Source organism: Rana temporaria, chromosome 1, assembly GCF_905171775.1.
Source record: "Rana temporaria chromosome 1, aRanTem1.1, whole genome shotgun sequence".
In the NCBI taxonomy this organism is placed as follows: domain Eukaryota; kingdom Metazoa; phylum Chordata; class Amphibia; order Anura; family Ranidae; genus Rana; species Rana temporaria.
Genome location: NC_053489.1, coordinates 215,542,260 through 215,557,095, shown reverse-complemented (window position 1 = coordinate 215,557,095; position 14,836 = coordinate 215,542,260). Strand labels below are relative to the sequence as shown.

The 14,836-nt window shown below is 39.5% G+C and overlaps 1 protein-coding gene across 3 annotated transcripts in view; it reads left to right on the top strand.

Annotated features, from left to right (window-relative positions):
• Window positions 1–14,836, top strand: part of HNF1A (HNF1 homeobox A) — a 52,843-nt gene that overhangs the window by 13,233 nt on the left and 24,774 nt on the right. For all 3 annotated transcript variants that reach the window (XR_005748665.1, XM_040349917.1, XM_040349922.1), the window contains exons 2-3: window positions 13,332–13,531; window positions 13,653–13,839. Coding sequence is in view for 2 of the 3 variants with exons in the window: in XM_040349917.1 (XP_040205851.1) it covers window positions 13,332–13,531; window positions 13,653–13,839 (387 nt within the window). In the remaining variant the exon portion in view is untranslated. The remainder of the gene's footprint in view (window positions 1–13,331; window positions 13,532–13,652; window positions 13,840–14,836) is intronic.

The window sequence follows — 14,836 nt, the reverse complement described above, 5'->3', positions numbered from 1 at the left end:
AGTGACCCCCCCCCCCCCCCTCCTCTCCTGTGCTCTTCTCTCGGACCCCCTCCTCTCTCTACCTGCACAGCAAAACGGAGTGATGTTTTCTCCTGTCTCTGTGCTGCTGAACCTGCCTCTACTCAGCCCAGTCAACAGGTAATAACAGTGACACTTTCAGGCTTCATATCAATGCTAATTGTGAAGACAAGACAACTGTTATTTCAGATTCTATTTTTAGTAGGGGCCCATTCACAAGGGGTGCAAACATGCATCTCTTATGCAGGGCTGGCATTTATCAGCACAGGGGGTACATAGGTGTTGTGCACATCCCTGTGTCATCACCCCATTCATATCTACTAGGATGTGAGGCTGCATGGACACAGCCTATATGTATCCTAATATGACATGCAGGTGCTGGTCCCTATAGAAGTGAATGGGATGCTGGCACAGAGATGGCACACAATGCCCGTACATCCCTGTGCTGAAAAGAGAGGACACAGGACACACATGTCTGCACCACATGTGAGTGTGGGCCCTAAAGAATTAGTGTGCACGGAGGCTAGCTCCCCAGGCATACGAAGACAGGAGCTACTAAACCTGCCCATTGATGGATGGAAATGTAACGGGTCAAGCAAGGACCGGACAAGTTTTAATCCTTCTGTAGTCATTCTTGCTAAAGAGACATCAATTTAATGATCAACTTCTCTCAAGCCAGCAGAAATGTTTCTTTAGATTTGTAGCTCCGACATCGATGTCTCAGCGGAAAGGGTTCCCTTACCACCTTAGTTGTGTGGATTGGGGGATCCATTCAATTTTTCGGACAAAAATAAAAACGTTTTTATCTATGGCCAGCCTCGAGCTTACCATACGTTATACAATCTGATTGTACAATATCTTTTGGATCTACCACCAACTATGTAGTACAAAGGCCTGCCTGATTGGATACTACTTAAATTAATTGTTTAGGTTGTCCATATATTAAATAGTTTTTGTAAATCTAAAGGAGATTGTGCAGAGATTGTACAATCAGATTGTATAGTGTATGCTATACCTACAGTATAGTGTTCTTGTGCATGAGTACTAACAGTGACAAATGTTTTCCGTTATCTTTATTCTCACCTATGCAGATTTGTTTGCCCAGGAACTTGGTCTTTGTGTCTAGGGTTGCACCAATACCTGTTTTGTACCAACAATACTTGTGCTCAAGTACTCACTGATACCAGTTGCCAATACCTTTGCGGTGCGATTTGAGCCCATACGAAATGACTGGGCTTAAATCGCACTGTAAAGAATCACATGTGGTTTGAACAGGAATGTGGTGCGATTCCTGTCTGAATCACATGTGGTTTCCTGCACCACTCCTGTGTGAACCCTGGCTGAAGTCATTATGACAAGACAGGGTTAACACAGGAGCGGTGTGAGAAAGAGCATGTGATTCAGACATGAATCGCACCACATTCCTGTTCAAATCACATGTGATTCTTTACAGTGCGATTTAAGCCCAGTCATTTCGTATGGGCTCAAATCGCACCGCAAAGGTATTGGCAACTGGTATCAGCGAGTACTTGAGCACAAGTATTGTTGGTACAAAACAGGTATTGGTGCAACCCTAGTGTGTACCCAGCTTTAGACAATGTGTCCGTAGACTACAGAGTTGTAGCCTACAGCATAGTTTCTAGTTGTCCCTTATTTAGAGTGCCTGTCCCTCTTCTGGAATCAAATCTATTTGTCCCTCATTCCGAAAGGTTCCTCTTAAATAAATATAAAATATAGTGTAGTGTTTCAGTAAAGGGAAAGGGGTGCTGTGTAATATAAAGGGGTCCAGTGTTGCAGGGTGCTGTGTAACGTAAAGGGGGCCAGTGATGCAGGGGGCTGTGTAATGTAAAGGGGGCCAGTGATGCAGGGTGCTGTGTAATGTAAAGGGGGCCAGTGATGCAGGGTGCTGTGTAATGTAAAGGGGGCCAGTGATGCAGGGTGCTGTGTAATGTAAAGGGGGCCAGTGATGCAGGGTGCTGTGTAATGTAAAGGGGGCCAGTGATGCAGGGTGCTGTGTAATGTAAAGGGGGCCAGTGATGCAGGGTGCTGTGTAATGTAAAGGGGGCCAGTGATGCAGGGGGCTGTGTAATGTAAAGGGGGCCAGTGATGCAGGGGGCTGTGTAATGTAAAGGGGGCCAGTGATGCAGGGTGCTGTGTAATGTAAAGGGGGCCAGAGGTGCAGTTGTGGAGACAAAAGAGATATTAAAAATATGCAGGGGGCACAGTGGGGTGTTTTTTACATTTTAACATGGGGGGTCGCTTCTAACCCCTGTCAGCGGTCAAAGAAAGGGTAAAATGCGACTGTGTATTACCGCTGCCGAAGCGCCCCCCCCTGAAAATATTTCAGCGGACGCCCATGCGGGGATGTAGAGGGGTCAGAGTGCTGGGGGATATCTGGGATGTAGAGGGGTCAGAGTGCTGGGGGATATCTGGGATGTAGAGGGGTCAGAGTGCTGGGGGGATATCTGGGGTATAGAGGGGTCAGAGTGCTGGGGAGGCATTAATCTAGCAGATATATTATATGCACAGGACAGCTTTCTTACTTTATGTATGTAGTATTCCCCCACTGTTTCTTTGCTGTACAGAATGGTTGTTCATGTAGTTATTAGGAGCTCCACCCAAAAGGAAAAGCTCTGCTTGTCTGCCTCCTATCTACTTCATATCTGTTTACCTGCACTGTCTCCATTGTAGGGGCCCCAGAGCATTACTTTGCCCAGGGGCCCATGATGTTATTAAGACGGCCCTGTATGCTGTATGTTGCATACTCCTAACTATTGTTCTCTCAGTGTACAGAGTATATGCATATGTAACATACAACCCTGTATACAAAGTGCAGAGTTTATAAGTATTTCCCTGGCATCAATTGAGCCACCCCACAAGCAAGGTCACATAACAGAACTTTTTGATCTTCTTGTAAGACAGAAACGAAGCAAAAGCAGTTATAGTGCCTGCAATCATTCGTGGAAGTCACTATCCCCTCTCTGTGGGTATTTGGAAGGATCAGGAATTTAGGAGAATGGAGGACCTCACAGTCTCTCTTTACATTGAGAAGAGAAATTCCATGAAACCGGGTTCTACTGCATTTCTTTAACATCCTTCCCTGAATATATACACAAGCTCTTTCTACTTAATGTCCCTCGGGGGTGTGGACCTGATTTGTGCTCCTGCCCAGTCTACTTTTGCGTCTTTAGCTTCCCTTCTTCTCCTTAATGCCCCCTATTTCCCTCTCCCTCTTTTTTCGAATCTCCTATTCCCTGTTTTCACCCAACAAATTGCAACTGTGTTAACCGAGCATACCCAACTATGTCCTTTCTACTTAGAGATCCTTCTCAAGTTCATCTAACCATGTAGAGATATACTCAGGTATCCTTACCATTGCATACCTAAGAAGTATGTTAATAAATTACAGAAGCTCTGTAATTCCCCTCACCTGTTGCACTATTCATCGAATTATTGTATATACATGTGTTTTTCATATGATTTTACACAACAAAAAGAACCTCTTGTTACTGACCCTCACCCTCCCCATGCTTTTTTCATGATTTTCCCAGGTTACCCGCCCTGGGGACCTTTAAAACCAAGAATTCTATTCATAATGGAGGGAATGCCATATTTCATGAAGCTAATTTTTCCTTGTTCCAGGACTTTTCCTATGCCCTCTGGGAGTCTAAACTGCTTTGACAGTCTTCCCCCTCTATCTCAGAGGAAGCCCCAGAACCAGGGCCATCTTTAAGGCAGGGCAAAAGGGACAGCTGCCCTGGGCCCTTTCATTCTTGTGGGGCCCAAAGCAGCTGCCTCATACTTGCCAACTATCCCAGTTTAAATGCCCTTGTCCCTTGAAGTTTTATTCCTTTTCTGTGTCCTGATATCTCAGTGTGAAGTGCTGCTACTAATGCTGTCCAGCTCTGCCCTATTGCTGTGTACAGATGACTCACCCGCAGACCCTGTGTTTACATGTAAATAACGGGAGCATTCATATGTAAATAACTGCCTCATCTGATACAGTAAACTGATTTTAAGTCTAGCTGATATTTATTGTATGTCTTAGAGCAGATGGAGAGCAAAATTGCAAGGGGGCCCCAAGAAAGTTATTGCCCAGGGTCCAATCAACATTAAAGACAGCCCTGCCCAGAACCCACTCACCCAACTGGGACACCCACAACACCCTTCATGGAGGGAATGCCATATTTCACATCCATGCAACCATCTGAAGATTTCAACCACACTAACGGGTCGAATTTCGAAAGAACTTTCTTTTGAAAAATCTGAAAATGTGTGCGTTTCAAAATTCGACCGACCAAACCTTCATTTTCACCTCATGTTCCTACAGAAACAAAATTTGTGTCTGGGAATCTTCTTTCTTTCCAGGAATCTTCTTTTCTTTCCGGAAATATTCTTTTCTTGCACATGCGCATTTCTTTTTCAATTACATTTCTCCCATCATTAATTAGAATCGTTAATTTTTTTCAAAAAATGACCAACATGTTGGATTATTTAAATTCGATGGTCGGTCGCTCTAAAATCAGCTGTTGCTGCAGCCCACTAATGGTGCGAAATACGAACGAAAATTCTTAGATAAGATTTTCTAAAGAAAGTTCTTTCATGATTCGACCCGTGTATGGCCAGCATTAGATCCTCCCTTTTACTTCAGGATATGTCCCAGAATCTCAGTCACTTAGAGACCTCCCACACCAGAAATAGCAAATATCATGGAGGAGATTTCAAATGTAAAAGACTCCCCTTTCCACGTTTAGGACCTCCCCTTTCCCTCTGGGGGTTTAAATTACTCCAACAGCCTTCACTTACCCCCTTACCTATCTACAGGGACCCCCACACCTGGTGTACCAAATATCATGGAAGGAATGCCAAAATGTATGACCTCCCCTTCCCATGCTCCAGGACTTCCACCTTTTGTGGTCTAACTCTAAATGACTTCTTCTTCTTCTTCTTCCGGTAAAGGCTAAGAACCCCCACTCTAGAGCTCCCTCAAAACTAGAGATGCCAGTTATTATGGGGATGCTGAATTTCATGACCTTTATTTCCCAAGCACCAGGTTCTACTCTTTGCACCTCCAAAAGTCTAAATTAATCCAATGCTATTTCTTAGCTAGGACTCATGCTTGATTTCTGTTTATTCTTTAGTCTTTCCTGGAAACTTGTGCCAGTGCTTAGTCTATTTGTGTGTTTAACAAATCCTGCACTCCCTCTGCTGGTTCACATTCAGAAGTGTAGCTGTATACTTCCTCTAATGTCATGTCTGGGAAATCCATTTTCTAAGTGGAAGTGGATATGACAATCCCTGTTTTGCTGCCTGTCTAGATTCTTCAGTAATTTAGACCCTTGAAGGTCTGATTGGAGGTCCTAATGCATGGGAAGCAGAGGCTATGATATTTGGCATCCCTAAGGTGAGGGGTCCCTCAAGCTCCCCCTAAAGTGGAGAGAAGCTGTCAGAGTAATTTAAACCCCAGTGGGATGTGTGGAATCCTGAAGCATGGTAAATGGAAACCGAGAACCAGTGGCACTCCAGGGGACATCTTTAACTCTCTGGAAGGATGCCACCGAATATTGTGTGACCAATCGCGTGAATAATACATTTTCCTGCATCTGTTCGGACCCGGGCACTCGACTGATATTTTGGGAGGTGGTTTCCTTGTAGAACATTTACAGTCAGAAGTCATTTTCTTACTGTGCACTTATTTGCTTAAAGGGGTGTTCCAGCCTTTTTTTATGTTTATTAAAAGTCAGCAGCTACAAAAAGTGTAGCTGCTGGCTTTTAATAAACAGACACTTACCTGCTCCACGTTCCAGCGACGCGCCGGCCAGGGCTTCGCTCCTCTCCCCCCCTCTCCGGCCGGTGTCTTCATTCTAAGTGTGGGCACCTGGCCGTGACAGCTTTCGGCTTCACGGCTGGGCACCCACTGCGCATGCGCGAGCGGCGCTGCGCCATCCGATTGGACAGGCGATCGCCTGGGACCTGTCACGTGTCCCAGGCGATCGCCTACAGGGAGGGGCTGCCAATAAGCGATCTGACTATTCGCCTTAGCAGCCCCTCGGCGGAAGGAGGAAGTGGGACAGGAAGTTTCTCTCTTGTGTGTCACGTTGATGTTGGCCATGTTAGGCCTTGGAATAAAGCATTGAAAACTCAATTGACGTCTGGACACTTGCTCTTTATTCACACTCACAGCTATCACCCCTAGACCGAGTCAAGATGGTAACTTAAATAGGCCGATCCCAAACTAAACAGCTGCTCCTTCGGGGGTGAGCGCTACTTGTACACAGTACACTGTGTTTGTTCCTCCACACTATGAAATTCATTCTATATTTCAAATCACTTCACTCCCAGCATTCTGTTCTATTTTCTGTACTGCACATTGCTCCCTTCAGTACACTGTGCTGCATATTATACTGTATTATATATTATATTGTACAGAGCTTTTTTTCTCAGAAAATAGGTGCAGGAACTCAACCACGACCCAGTTCAGATTTCACAAACAGTAGGATGGTCTTAAAGGGGCATTAAATACCAGGATTGCATTACATACAGGGTGCAGAGTTCAGGGGGGTTACAAACAGAGTGCAGAGCTGTCACTTGTAAACACAGAAACCAGACTTCTGTGTTTACAAGTGATTGTGGTGAGCAGGCACCAAAGGGTCTGAGCCAGAGGTGGTGGAACTGAGTTCCCCCAAGTTCCCCCTGAAAAAAAGCCCTGATACTGTATATTCTCCACTTCTCAGTTCTACACTATGCTGCAGTGGTGGCTGGTGGTATATATTTTTTTTGGGGTGGGGGGGCGGCAAACTAAGCACCCACAGCCACCCGACCCATCGGTTGGGTCACCCGCACACACACTTACAAACCCTGTTAAATGCCGGGGGCACGGGGAAGAGGGATGACAGAGATAGAACAGAGGACATAGTGGACATATGCCTCTAACAGGTGTCATGCGATGTGTTGTCAAAAACCTCTTCCTATCCAGGCGTTGCTTCCAAAATATTCAGACATAACTTCATTATATGATGGTTTATTCTTCCAACGATATGACAGCAAACAGATTAATTCTTACGTTGTTACAGCTTAGTCAAACATCATGGCAGGTAGGCATCACAAAGTTACAGAAGGAGGAAATAGATGTTAAGATGATTTGATCTCTCTTGCTTGGGAGAGGGTCCTATCCCTCCCCCCATCTCTCCTGTCGGGCCGGGAGCCCCAGGAAATCCTAACTTGCTATGCTTACCACGTGTACATTTATACAGGTTTAACAGCTAACTAAGCACAATTGGCTCGTTTCCAAACAAGGTCGCGATGAGCTCTAACGCTCGCTATGTACATTTAAGTAACATCTCCTCCCCTATCCTTGACTTAGGACTTTTAAGAATAGATATGGCCTAACCTACCATCTGTTTTGTTGTCCTACATTGACCTTCGTTTGTCTTTAACAAACCTTCAAATGCTACCATGTTTAAGCATTGATTCAGAGACCTTTATAACATAATATCAATACATTTAAAATCTAACAATTCCCCCTTAATGCACTGTAATTAATAAACAAAATAAGTGCATTCATCTTAAATAATAAAAGGTTTCTGATTCACTTTTTTTCCAAAACAAACAATACAATTTAACATTTCAGATATTGTACATAAACTTTTTCCAAAATTCTGCGATATTCCTGTGAAATATTTAACCATTTCATTCCTTTAAGAAATTATAAATTATTATATTATTAATTAATTTTTAATTTATTCTCCATCTAAATGATGTAATATTAAAATTTTTCTTCCTTTACCTTCATAAATTTTACTTCTTATAACTTCAACCATAACTATTTTATCATAAAGAAGAAATAAATATATTTGATGTATCAAATTATATTACTCTATAATATTAATTGATAAATACAATTTTTTCATTTCTTTTGAAATTTCAATAACCAAATTTCTTCAGTATAAGTTTTTTATACACTATCCTAGACACTGAACAATTATAAACATAATACGTAATCTACATGTTTGTGGATATATAAAAACATAACTTTCCCATTATTTGATTGTCATATCTTTATATATTCTATCTTTTTTCTATTTATTTATATTTTATTTATTTATCCATCTATTTATTTATCTATCCATATAATTTATTTATCTATCCATGACCAGCAAGCAACTCTTTCTTTTATTTAGTTTTCAATGTTCCATATTATTTAATTCAACAATAATTCTGTTTAGATACTTTAAAATCTTTTTCTTCCACACAAGCCTGTATGTTTTTTTTTTAACTATATTAATACTTCAAATGTATACTTTGTTATACATTCTTGTAATAACAAACTATCCATCCAACTTTCCCAATGTGTTATGTGTTCTATAAAAATGAATAAAAATTAATTTTTCTATGTAAAATAATAATTTTATGTGTATCAATATGTATTCTTATAAAAGATTTAGAAACCAAAATATAACAACTATTTTTCCATATTTCAAAAAATTCAAAAAATTCCTATATTAGAATTACATTCCAACTCCCCCTTACATAATGATCAATCGATCAATATGTTACTTTTGATGTAAGTCCATATGAATAAATCATTGAAGTTCATCCAAAAATGATGATCCATGATAACATAATCAAAAAATAATTTTGAAAAAACTCGAAGTAATAACCAAAATAGAATTTTAGTTGTGCTTGTTTCATGGTCATGAAAGAAAACAAAAAATAAAATAACCTTCCCAATTGAAATCTGATATTTCAGTTGGCATTCCTATTGATATCCTTGGTACGTTCAGAATTATAATTCCTAACCACAACTTTAACTACTGGAATAAATTATGAAACATACTCATAAAAAGTAGAAATCTTATTCAAAACATAATTTCTATTCAAATTTAGCAAAGGCCTAGCCATATTTTGTGAACAAACTTCTGAAATTCCTATACTTGTACTTTGTCTTACTTTATAGTATAAGATCACTCTTTGCCTTTGAATTGCTCTATAAACATAATAAAACAATATTCAAGAAGTTTGATGACAAAAATGCTCTAATAATGAGTAGTTCAAAATTTCTTTCATTAGCTTAAACAAAAAATCAATTAATCAATTTGTCAGTCAATCTGTCAGGTACCTGGATATGCAAAAATAAATATTTTCACTTAAAAATAACTCTATCCATTATTGCTGGAATCAATTATTTTTACAATGAATTTTATCTTCATTATCAGTCTGTACTGAGACAAAATTTTCATCGTCCCCCTTTTTATTCTGTGACTAATTATATTTTGTAAAAGTAATATTTTTATCATATTATTGTACTTTTCTTTACTATACTTTACTTATAATAGCTTTAATTTTGCAAAAGAACATTTAGGTTGGGTATCCTAAATATCTTTTTTTTCAGAAAGAAACTTAAATCATGTTTAAGTATTTTTCCTTTTTAACCAACTTATACAGTATGGTTATTTGTAACCACATGCCCTGTCACTCTGACTGCTAAACAAACAAGTCTTAAGATCACTTTTTCAGTGTAGACAGATACTCAGAAAGTTTCATCTGTGCCAATATAAATATACATAAATATACTGTATATAGATCTAAATGGATTCTTCCCAATAAATATCCACTGAAAAATTGATAAAGTAACTTTTGCATGACTTACTTGCATAATTGTGGCTTATTACACTGCATAATTTTAGCTTCAATTGACCTTACTTTTTACATCCAGTTGTCACTATAGACAAAAGCTTAATCAAAGCCTTGAGTTGACACCTCATGTTTAAAAATAACACCTTTAGTTTTATCAAAACAAATGGTGCAGAGAATCCACGTGTTTTTTTTAAACAATTACTTTTAGTTAGTAATACCTTTCTAAATATTTTTTTCCATCCATGAAACTTTATTTCAGATTTCTGAAAAAAGTTTAAACACTAACGTGTTCAGATCCATAGGGGAAAAAACTCTTAGTCGTGACTGACCATCTGCTTAGTAACTCGACCTCCATTTCTCTGTTAATGACACACTCTCAGAGAAAGATCTGTCACCGTCAGTCTTAGCTACCATTCACTATACAATTTTCAACCAATCTCATTTTATCGTTTTTACAATTTTTAACCTTTTTTCAAAATTTTAAAGCATATTTGGTTTGTACATCTGCTAAAAATCATGTACATAACATTATAATATGACTTTGATTATAGTAATGACAAAACATTGTTTAGGAGAAAATCTCATGAAACTTCACAGATTAGTTCCAGCCTAATGAACTGTGAATTGGCCATTTTCCTGAGAAAATTCCTCCAAACAAAATTCTCATTCTCATCAGAAATAGTCAATTATAAAAACTTTTAACAATAGTTTTTCTTCTATTTTTGCTAATTTTGGATTGAACAAAACTTTCATATTTTAATATTTTTCCTGGGTAAACTTTAGTATTTTAGAACAATTTACTACTTTTAATTAAATAACCAAACCCAAGTTCAGAAACTTTTGTAAAAATTACTCAATCCTTAACTTATTATTTTCTACAACCAAATCTGCAAGATTTTTGTTAAATACTAAAATCCTTGTTGTTTACCATTAACTGAATTTTATACAGTTATTACATAATTTTAATCAATAGTTTTTCCTTTAAACTTCTGCCCCTGTTTGTGCTTTGATGACAGCAATAACACATTTCTGTTGTTTTAGGCTAAAATATTCCCAAACATATATATGCAGCATTAAACTTAGTTTCCTTATTAAAGAACTTCTTACACTCTGGTATTAATTAATTAATTAATTAATTACCCCACTATTGTTTACATGCCTGCATTGCATATATATATATCAATTCCCGAATATTACTGAGATATACTTCTGAACCTTGAGATTTTAACCATCCCATGTTAAACCACTTATATAAAAAACATATTTACCCCTTGTTTAGAATGATTTTCCTGTGTACACTTAAAAAAAAACAAGAGATGAAATGTCCTTTAACTTTGTCTTCTTAACTTTCGTTTCTTTCGTTTGTTTGTTACATTGTCTATCTTTGGTGATTTTTCTTGTTGCATTTTCATGTTGCTGTGTCTTCGTCCGTTGCTTTATCTTGGAAGAGTAATGTCCTTATTTTCTTTGAAGAATTACATTTCTAACAGTTCTTGTCTTTTTCCTCTGGCCCGCCTTCTTTTTGGCTCACGTGTTAGTGTAAATGTTTATTTAAGCTTGTAAAGTAGCCTCAAGTAAACAAATGTAAAGATGCGTGCGTAAAAATAATGTCTTTCTCCTTTTTGTGTATGCGAAAGGAATGTATAATGTATAGTGTATTCTTGGACCGTTCAAACATCAAAATCCCGACTTTCAATAGCTCACTCAAAGTGTACATCTGCCTGTGTGACTACAATGGTGGCCTTAAATATAACGTGAAGCTTCTATTTGGCAGCTTTCTTCACGTACGTAAACGTCTACGATTTTTCTCCATAACCTGAAAAGTCCTCAATGGATTTTGCATGATATCTTGAAACCTTCTGTCCAAAATAGCTTTGGCTCAGTAGCCCTGTGTAAGCCTTGTACGTTTTTTTTTTTTTCTTCTGCTCGTAATCTACAAGCATTCTGACAGATGAGAAAACAAATAAAAACTCACCCTGTGTTTTAGAGCCTTCTCATCTTCTGTTGGAAAACAAACGCCTGTTTTGCTAGGTTCTGTGGTCGTATTTTTCTTCAAGACTTGAAAGAACATTTTTGACTTCATTTCTTCATTTCCCCCTTGTCAAGGCTTTAGGAAAAAAATGACCAGTCTGGCTGGCAATCGCCAAATGTTAAATGCCGGGGGCACGGGGAAGAGGGATGACAGAGATAGAACAGAGGACATAGTGGACATATGCCTCTAACAGGTGTCATGCGATGTGTTGTCAAAAACCTCTTCCTATCCAGGCGTTGCTTCCAAAATATTCAGACATAACTTCATTATATGATGGTTTATTCTTCCAACGATATGACAGCAAACAGATTAATTCTTACGTTGTTACAGCTTAGTCAAACATCATGGCAGGTAGGCATCACAAAGTTACAGAAGGAGGAAATAGATGTTAAGATGATTTGATCTCTCTTGCTTGGGAGAGGGTCCTATCCCTCCCCCCATCTCTCCTGTCGGGCCGGGAGCCCCAGGAAATCCTAACTTGCTATGCTTACCACGTGTACATTTATACAGGTTTAACAGCTAACTAAGCACAATTGGCTCGTTTCCAAACAAGGTCGCGATGAGCTCTAACGCTCGCTATGTACATTTAAGTAACATCTCCTCCCCTATCCTTGACTTAGGACTTTTAAGAATAGATATGGCCTAACCTACCATCTGTTTTGTTGTCCTACATTGACCTTCGTTTGTCTTTAACAAACCTTCAAATGCTACCATGTTTAAGCATTGATTCAGAGACCTTTATAACATAATATCAATACATTTAAAATCTAACAAACCCCCCCGGTCGGTCACCAGCCTCGTACTTACCCCATTTATCGGGCATTGCTTCCTCTGTGCGACGCCTTCCCCTGTGTCCCCTCCTCCTCCGCATCGTGGTTGCTTCCGCTGTGTGTCTTCTCCCTCCCCATGCTAGGCAGCCAATAGGACTGCTTCTCCTTTCAGCCAATCTGGTGACAGGTCTCATGACTCGCTTCCTGATTGGCCAGTAGGAGAATCAGGAAGACAATAGCAAATATACATTCGTCATGGTCACATAACTGGGTGATCATGGGGCACAGTGCTTTGCTCTTCAAGCCCACCCTTTTTTGAAGCCTATTAGAACCTCTGGCTCTAAACACATGCTTCAAAAACAAAACAAAACACCCATTGGAATCCATGCTTCTGGAGCCCCACATGTAGATTAGGGAGCCGGACGCATGGAAAGGGGGGGGGGGGGTGACTACACCCTGCATTACCAGGCTGCCACTGCTATGCTGTATACTCTACTGTACTCAGCATTACTTTGTACACTAATGACATCCAACACACCACTCCACCCTGTACACATTGCTATACATTCTGTACATTACCTAACTTCACACTCTACATTTTGACATGTGCATCTGTCTCCATTGTATACATTCTATCCTAGAGGTGTGTACCACTCTCTGTTGCTGCCCTCACTTAACCAGAGATTGGATACAGAAGGGACTTTAACAGTAATCGCAAATGGGTACACATTTGCCAGTTCTCTTTAAAGTGGACTTACCTTCATTACATTTTTGCTTGTTAACCTGTTTTAATATGTAATCTGGCTGTTAATACTACTTTTCTAACCACCTCTACTACTACTTCTATACTAACCAGTATGATTGCTACCTTGCAGGGAGGATTCATGGCATGTAGCCAAGCTAGTGAAATCTTACTTGCAACAGCACAATATTCCACAACGGGAGGTGGTAGACACCACAGGACTCAACCAGTCTCATCTATCCCAGCACCTTAACAAAGGTACTCCCATGAAAACGCAGAAAAGGGCAGCACTGTACACTTGGTATGTGGCAAAACAGCGAGAGGTAGCAAGGCGTGAGTATACCTTTATCCATGTGTCTGTGAAATGCAGTGGTACACATAATACAATGTAAAAGTCACCCTGTGGAGGTGATATAATGATATTCATGCTCTCATATCCATTTCTTTTTTCTAGAGTTCACACATGCAGGACACACTTTGATGACCGATGACATCTCCTGTGATGAAGTGCCAAATAAGAAAATGAGAAGGAACCGCTTCAAGTGGGGGCCAGCTTCGCAGCACATCCTTTTTCAGGCATATGAAAGACAGAAAAATCCCAGCAAAGAGGAGCGTGAAGCACTTGTAGAGGAATGTAATAGGTAAAAGGTTGCAATATATTCCTAAAAAAAAAAAGATCTACTAAAAGTCCATGAAATGTCCAGTTAATACATAGCTTTTCCCCATCCAAAAGGAAAAAGGTCAAATCCCCATTCATACCCATATTGACCTTTAAAAATAGGAAGATTAAATGCACTTGAATATGTGTACATCCACTATCCAGGGAGTTCTTTGTATATTATAATGTAACTTACTTCATAAATAAGTGCTTTGCTACAAATCAAACAAAAATGTTTGCAATATTGAAAATAATTATCATGGTGCAACAAAGCACTATGTAACGGGGATCGAGCCTGCATGTCTGCTCCCCTTGCAAGCTCTTGCTATGAGGGCAGACACAGAAGAGGAGGAGTCAAGAGTGCTCGGTGGGGATCCCCGGAAGAGGAGGTTTGGGACCGCTCTGTGCAATACGATAGCACAGAGCAGGTGAGTATAACACGTTTATTATTTGAATTTAAAAAATGTCCTCTTAAAACCGCTTTAAAGGCTAAGCCCCCCCACCCCCCCCTTTTTTCTAAATTCCAGCTCCCATATGTACCTATATACCATACACCCCCCCAACATTTTGAGATGGGAATAAGAGACACCTATTAGCAAAAGTATGTAGGTATAGGCTACATCCGCTGTTACGCTCCTTTAAAACCCAGTGCTTCTTTTTTTTTTTTATCACTACTCTTCTTTTATATTGGCTTTTGAAATTTACAAATGCAGCAATTTAGAAATTGGATGAAATGTTTAGCACTGGGAAATACTTTTTGAAAGATAAAAAGTGTATTTTATATACAACCATATAAATCAGACCAACATGAGTGACAAATGACTAGGAAAGAGGGACAGAGGGACTTTGTTCCAAATTAGGGACAGTTGGGAGCTATGATATACCATTAGTGTACCTCTGTTGCAGAAAAATAAAAGCTTTCTTTGATTTTTAAAACAAGGCCTTAGCTTGGCCCCTGGTGTGTTCCATAGGAAGTTCAT